The sequence below is a fragment of the Rhagoletis pomonella genome, unplaced genomic scaffold (assembly GCF_013731165.1).
Source record: "Rhagoletis pomonella isolate Grant_MI unplaced genomic scaffold, Rhpom_1.0 Rhpom_scaffold_00006, whole genome shotgun sequence".
Lineage (NCBI taxonomy): Eukaryota > Metazoa > Arthropoda > Insecta > Diptera > Tephritidae > Rhagoletis > Rhagoletis pomonella.
Window position 1 is genome coordinate 15,342,095 of NW_023458560.1, and position 7,175 is coordinate 15,349,269.

Here is a 7,175-nt window from a genome sequence, read left to right on the forward strand (position 1 = left end):
TTCACAAAAAGGAGGAGGTTATCAGTTCGTCGGAATATTTTTTTTCTTATGTATGTAACCGCATAACTTTGGACCACGTTAACCGATTTAGATCCCGCCCGCCCGCAATATTTTTAAAGACCTTCCCGATACCGCCCAGCCCTGCCATTTTGAAATCAGTACCGTAGCTTCCGCGGGTCACGATATCTCGCGCCCATCTCTAGTATGGAATTGATTTTATATATCCTAATACCAAGTACCAGTACTCTACCATAAACACCTCTAGAGATATGCAGTATAAAATATGAAATTTGTACGGGAGGTACCACGCCCTATTTTCGAATAACTCCAATTTTTCTCCATGGGCATGGAATTAATTTTGTATACACATCTCGGTGTCAAGTTCCATTCCTCTGCAATAAACACCCCAGAGATCTCCAGTATAAAAAAATCGACTTGCATGGGATTTACCACGCCCCCTTGTCCAATAACTCCCACTTTCCATTAGTATGGAATTGATTTCACATACATACATATCTTCATACCAAGCTTGAGTACTCTACCCCAAATATTTTAAGTGATATGCAATATGAAAGTTTCAGTGAGTATGGGAGGTGCCGCGCCCATTTTGCTCCATGAGTATGAATTTGATTTCACATATATATCTCCATACCAAGTTCCAGGTCTCTCCCACAAATACTTCCATAGATATGTATGGGTTATGAAAATTCAAATTTGTATGGGAGCGGCCACGACCTCTTGATTTATCAGAATTATTTTCAGTGTAAGACCATTCTTGGGAAATCCGTACTAAGTGTGCCAAATTTGGTTCTGATCAGGAAAGCCGTTGCGGAAGTAGCCTATTTTTCAATCCAGGTCATTGACCACCTGTGTGCAAAACTTCATTTTGAAACAGTTGGCAACTCTCTTCAAAAATATCTTCGAAATTAAGCTGGTATTGTATTATATGATTTAACTTATTGGTTTATTAAACTTTTTAATAGTTGAAAACTCTTAAAAAGTAGCCTGTTTTTAGCCAAGGTCATAAGATATCTGCGTGCGAAATTTCATGCAAATCCATTCAGTCGTTTCTGCGTGATGAATCCCCAAAATCCAAACATACAAACATTTACATTTACAATATTAGTAGGAATCAGTAGGATCAAGTAAAAGGATTGACATTTTTAGAAAAGCAATTGCTTAGTTTTTATTTATGCGGTCCACTGTATGTTGATAGCAGCAAATACTTCGTTGTGTCCTTGTTCAGGCATTCACTCGAGCCCCACTCAATCGCTATATGTTTAGTTTCGAGAAGCCAAAACAGTCGGCGCAATATTGAGTCCGATTATTTTAACTTCCTTGGGGTTCGGCTCTTATAAAAACGAAGTTTGGCTGGGCAGTTCAGATCCGCTTATACTTTCACCTTCTCCAAAATCGGAATAGTGGTATCACATGTGAGACTCTCTCTGTTGTTCGAAACTTGTTTCCAACTAAACTGGCGTTCTGTTACGTCATTTTACGCAGCAATGTTAGTCTGGCAACCTGCTGTAGAAAGATAATTTGAAATTAACAAGTACACACATAGTTGATGTACATACTAGATGGTTTTGAAAAGGAAATCATAACATTTGCTAATTTCGCTATACTATACACTTCACTTCCTCAGAGCTTTCAAATGCTGTCAAATGCGGACTATTGCAGATAGTGAATCAGAACTTTGCTTCAATAAAACATTGCTGTAATAAAAGCATCACGCACTACTGCATTTGCTAGTGCAGTAAAACTCTAGGCATAATTGAAGTGTGTGTCTATGTTACCCCAACTTAGCAGCAACTTACCCCAATTATTTTTAAATTTGGCTTATTTGATACATAAATATGTTTGTTTTTCATTAAAATAATATTTTTTAATCGTATCAAAGCGTACTAACACAAAATAACCAACATTGAGCATGTAAACTGCTGTTTTGGTTGTGAGCAAGGGATGAGTTTCACTTCATTTATGGTCAAGTGAATTTGCTTCATTACTGCATTTACTGAAGTGTGCAATATTGTACAGTAAAGGTAAAACGATTTTCACAGCCCTCTGATCTCGAGTTAAGGGTCACCCTGTTAGTGGATTGACAAGAGCACACTTAAACTCTGCCATCCGAAAATATTTTCTTCAGGCTAAGTAATTATCTGTATTGCTCGGCTGGCCGCACATCGGTTGCGGCACTTTTATTTATTAGCCGCACTATAAATAAGAAAATCTTTTAAAGTTTTCGTGCTGTAAGTCTTTATGTTAGAACACGAATGGACGTATTCACAATTTTATGAGATCTCCGAACGGCATGTGGTTTGCCATTGTCTCCTGAGGAGCGATCGCGACATTTTAGGAAAGTCTTTTTCTATAACTTTTGGGTATTACGCGGACCAGGAATCGAATCTGGATCCCACCGGGCGTTACTACGCACTTCTAACCAATTGGTTATAGATTGTGGGTATTACTTTTCAAATTTCGCCATATTCGGTTGGCGGAGTGATTGGTGGATAATTTGCATATGTCATTCTTCGTTTACCTTTTAACAGATTCTCCAAAATTTAAATTCGTTTTGAATATCTTTCACCATTCTCAAAGGTATTCGTGCATGTATTAAATCATCAGCAACTCGCGCTCTTCCTGGTATAATATTGTAACGTTATTCAAGCTCCTTTAACTCACGTATTTCGGATTTTTTCTTCCTTGAATAACACGTCTCTTTTTCTCTTCCTTTTCCACTTGTGGCATTTCCACATGACTAGTGTTACGAGTGGTCGCAGAATACAACTATATGCAGCAAAAGACGTTTCGTAACGAGCTTTCCTTATATTGTATAGGTATAGGTGTAAACGGAGAACCACGAAATAAATGGATTCCAGCGAAGGAAATCAGTCTCAACCCGCTATCGGGCTTTTCGTCATCCATTGAACCAAAGCTACCTTCGTTATCTACGTTCAAATTGAAGTCGATACTCTTAAAAAGCTTTGGGAAGTTTAATGTATCGCACTTCCGGACGAATCATTAGTAATTTGTTCATAATAGTTAAAGTCGGTCGCTGCATTTTAAGGTATTTAGTTAGACAAATGTATCTTTTTAGGTTTGACATTTTTGATGCATTGCATTATACGTATCGGGTGTCATTTTCGCCAATGCGGTTTAATACTTTGCAGAGTGAAATAACTTCCCGGATTGGGCACACGTGTGATAAGAGTCAGGGTGGTTGAGTTCTTGGTCAGATTCCTTTTGTAGGACTACTTTTATTCATAACAAGGAAAAAGATTCCCAGTTAGGTTACCTTTCTAAAAAGTTGTATGTACTAAATATTTCTCTGCGCTCCAGCGCTTAATATTCAGGAGTCATAGAATCTAAACTCGTAAATGAGAACAGAACACTAAGTTAAAAATTCGAATGGCTTTCTGTAGTCTCAGAACAAAATTTTGGGTAACAACTGAGGTATACGTCCTGATCTTAAATTAGGGACATACAAAGCGGTTATTCGCGCTATTATTGCCCTGATTCGCTGGCTTGGTAGAAAGCCTTGGAGCCGAATTATATATATATATACATACAAACATTGTTAAGCAGGGTATAAAGTTTTACCTGCATTTAAATTATTGGGACTTTCAGATAATTTTCAACCGATTGATATTTTTATCAAGAAGGCTGCTTGGCCTAGTTCTCTGAGGTTAATAGAACTGTGTCTGGGGAAATTAGGTACGTAGAGGCATGGACTTGTCCTATACTTTTTAGCCGATCAATATATTCACGAAATATTCCATTAAATCTATCCTACTAAGTATTTTCTTACGGAAAATTTTCAACACAATGTTTTCATCCAGGAAACGGACGCTTCAAAAATGGATTGTGTAGTAGGGTCGGAAATTTTTTCAACTAACCTGCAAATCGTAAATTCTATTCGACTTCCAGATTCGGCGAGCGTTTTGAGGCGGACATCATTGCTATCAGAGGCGATTTAAAGAGTGCTAGCCTCAGAACGAACTAGGGCAATCATTGCGTTTTTCTTGGACAGACAGACGGGGATGAAAGCACTTGGTATGTATCAGCAATGTAGAGAGCTCGTTACGGTTTTAGCTGGTAGGCAGATAGTTGCACAGATTGGGTGCCGGAGCACATCAGTATTCTTGGTAAAGAAGTGTCATACGTGTTTGCTAGAAAGAGATCGGATATGAATATCTCAGTGGAATAAAATGGTTTTTGTACCTCTGGGCTATATTCTGGGCCTAACTTCTAAGTACTGTCACAATGTGGCTGATCGCGGTTCGTAATACCTACAATGCAGGCTATGTAAAATTGTATGCCTCAACAACTAGGGAAAGCCTTCTTCATACTAAAATGAAGGGGTTTTCTCTACTTACTGCTATTTTCGCAGGCCACTGGGCTCTATGAAGAAGGAACGGTAGTGTATCTACGCGCTATGTGCACAGCACTGGGTATGACTTCTAAGAGAAATGCTATCTTATACTTCTTTCAAATAAGGACAGAGTGTAAGCCTCAACGTTGTTGTTGCATTTACCAATACCAAGTTCAGAGCAATGAGGACTCAGCTACTATTTTTGCCTACAGCATATAAGGGCAAGCATAGTGCCTGGGCGCGAAACAAAAATTGTTTGCCGATTTAATTTTGGTAGGATTTCTTGCGTTGTACTTACTTTATATATTTACATACTTACCTTTCATGTTCATCTTCTCTTGATATATTTATTTAAAAAAAAAAAATGTCCTAAAATAGTGCATTGTTTTCATTCTAAATCAATTTGATTTATTAGTTTAATATATTTTCTTAATAGCATAACATTTAATTGTTTAACTTAACAGCATAAACAAATTTCATAAAATTTCTCGCTTATTTACTATCACACCTACATATGATATATCAATATGTGTTTGTAAATCTAGAAGATAACACAAAAAGAATACTTTTTTTGGTACTAGGACACAGTACAAGGATACAAAGACAGATAGGAGATCTTTAGGAGCACTTAAATAGGAAACGAAAGAGGCTTAAACAAGCAAACATAGATAAAGGTACACCATAACAAAATTTTAGTTTATTCCTCTATGGAAATAGTTTGCTTTAATAAAATAATTAATAGTTTTTTTGGAACAACGGTCAAGAGAACAGTTACCATGTTAAGCATGGGTTTATTTCTCACATTCAATTCTTTGTTCCATCAGTTAGGAAAGGCTTGGAATCTTAAACTACTGGATCTACTTGTTCAAGTAGTATCTATGCTCAAGTAGGAAAGGCTATTCGAACTTGTATCTATACTATTTATATTAAAGCATTTACCATCTTGTTTGCGCTTCTAAAGCACTTTAAAAATGTACAAACTTTTGAACGATATACAGTTTTCTTTAATATAATAATTTGTTATTTTTTCGGAATATTTAGGCGCTTGGAATTTTTGGAATACATATTACAAAATTGGTTCATAAAGCTATGACTACAGTATGTAAATATTTTTTAGATAATCAATTGGTCCGATTATTTTCTATCACATTGCGGGCTTACGCAGTCGCAGCAATACCGGATAATGTAAATCTTCATCATACAATTCCGAAGATGTCAACAATTCTTCATGCCGCTTCCATATTGTATCATTGTAGCGCTGTGTTATCTCCACTTGGAATCCCCTTCGCTCGCATTCAGCTACAAACATCGCCATGGTTTTACCGCGTCTTGGTGCCATTATTAGCGCCTCACCTGTTCGTGTCAAATAATACCATATAGTCTCTACCAGCGATGAACGTGCTTCATCGAAGAATAAGCAATCAGCTGACAGGATTACATCGAATTTTCCAGCCTCAGCCATTTCACGCGCTCCCACATCCTCCCACTTTAGCACCGAGCACTTGGTGTAGCAGGACAGCTCATTCAAGCACACAGTCTTCTTCACATTCTCCACGGATACTTCATTGCCGTCGGTCAAATGCACCGCATATGGTTTGGCGTACTTGGAGAGCATCAACCCGGCTAGACATGTAAATCCACCACCCAACTCCAGTATCCATTTGTCACTATATGCATTCAAATTGGACAAAACACATGCGGTTAATGCTTCTTCTGAGGGCCACACACAAATATTGCCGGTATTGTTGAAACCCATTAGATCACTAGCGGTTAAGTGACGCTCCACGTGATGTATATTAACAGTGAACTCTTGCTGCCCCTCTACATCGAGCAGCACGCTGTATTTGTACCAATTCTCCGGTTTGCTTAGACAACTCAATGACATGTGGTCTTCGAAGCTGTCCTGACGCAGCAAATCGAAAGACTTAAATCGACGCACCGACGCTGTTTGCTCTTCGCCAAACTCTTCACCCGATGAGGACACAGTTTCCTCTGAGTCCTTTCGCAACACCTTGGCCAAAATCTTCCAGCGTTTACGCGCAGTATTTGCCAAATTGGGCGTGGCGGGTGGTGTTGGTGGCAGCACATGTTTGATATCTTTTAAAGCTTCTGAAGTATTGTTGTCCGAAGAGTTATTGTATTGTTGCAAGATCATATTGTTATCACTTTCGGCGGTCATTGTTGCTGATAAGATTTTCGCATGAGCTTTCGGCAATTCATTCATGTTCTTCTTTTGAGGCTGCTGCTGTTGTTATATCATATGGACGCCATTTTCTTTGATTGTGTTCAGTGTGTTGTCAATGTCGTACTCGAGCATTAACGATATGGACGATAGATGTTGAATAGCAGAACTGGCGGCTGCGGCGGTAGCCGAAATAACCGCTGTGGATTCCAAGACTGTTGCCGTAGAAGTTGACATTTTTATATAGTTTTTCTCTGAAGTTTTAATCTAAGTATGTTGTGATTATTGTACTTAATATGATTTGGTTATGAGTTTTGATGTTTGCCCATAAGAGCGGTCACTTCAGTGTCAATATCTCGAGTCTGTAAATAAAAATAAAAAGGGAAAATACATTAAATATAAAATATTACTTAGTTGCATTTTAGCACTGAATTTAAAATGTAATTCTTACTTAGGCGAAATAATCTACTTGTAATGAACTAGCTAGTGACTGCCGTGCTTTTGCACACTCGTTTCTAAATGATTGTTAAATAAAAAATTTTTATTTTTCAATCATTGCAAAATCGTTTTTCGAATTAAGAATAATCGCTATCTTAATTTGGATTTTTCATTTCTTAGGTC

General features: G+C 37.8%; 1 protein-coding gene across 1 annotated transcript; it reads right to left on the minus strand.

The window, feature by feature from the left end:
- Nucleotides 1-4,846: 4,846 nt before the first annotated feature.
- Nucleotides 4,847-6,855, minus strand: LOC118740450 (calmodulin-lysine N-methyltransferase-like). Its single transcript, XM_036472001.1, has one exon. The coding sequence runs from the start codon at nucleotides 6,594-6,596 to the stop codon at nucleotides 5,517-5,519; it is 1,080 nt and encodes a 359-aa protein (XP_036327894.1). The 5' UTR covers nucleotides 6,597-6,855; the 3' UTR covers nucleotides 4,847-5,516.
- Between the last annotated feature and the right edge of the window lie 320 nt (nucleotides 6,856-7,175).

Bases quoted from the DNA above. Each gene is read 5' to 3' on its own strand.
- LOC118740450 (XM_036472001.1), bottom strand. From the start codon at position 6,596: ATGAATGAATTGCCGAAAGCTCATGCGAAAATCTTATCAGCAACAATG.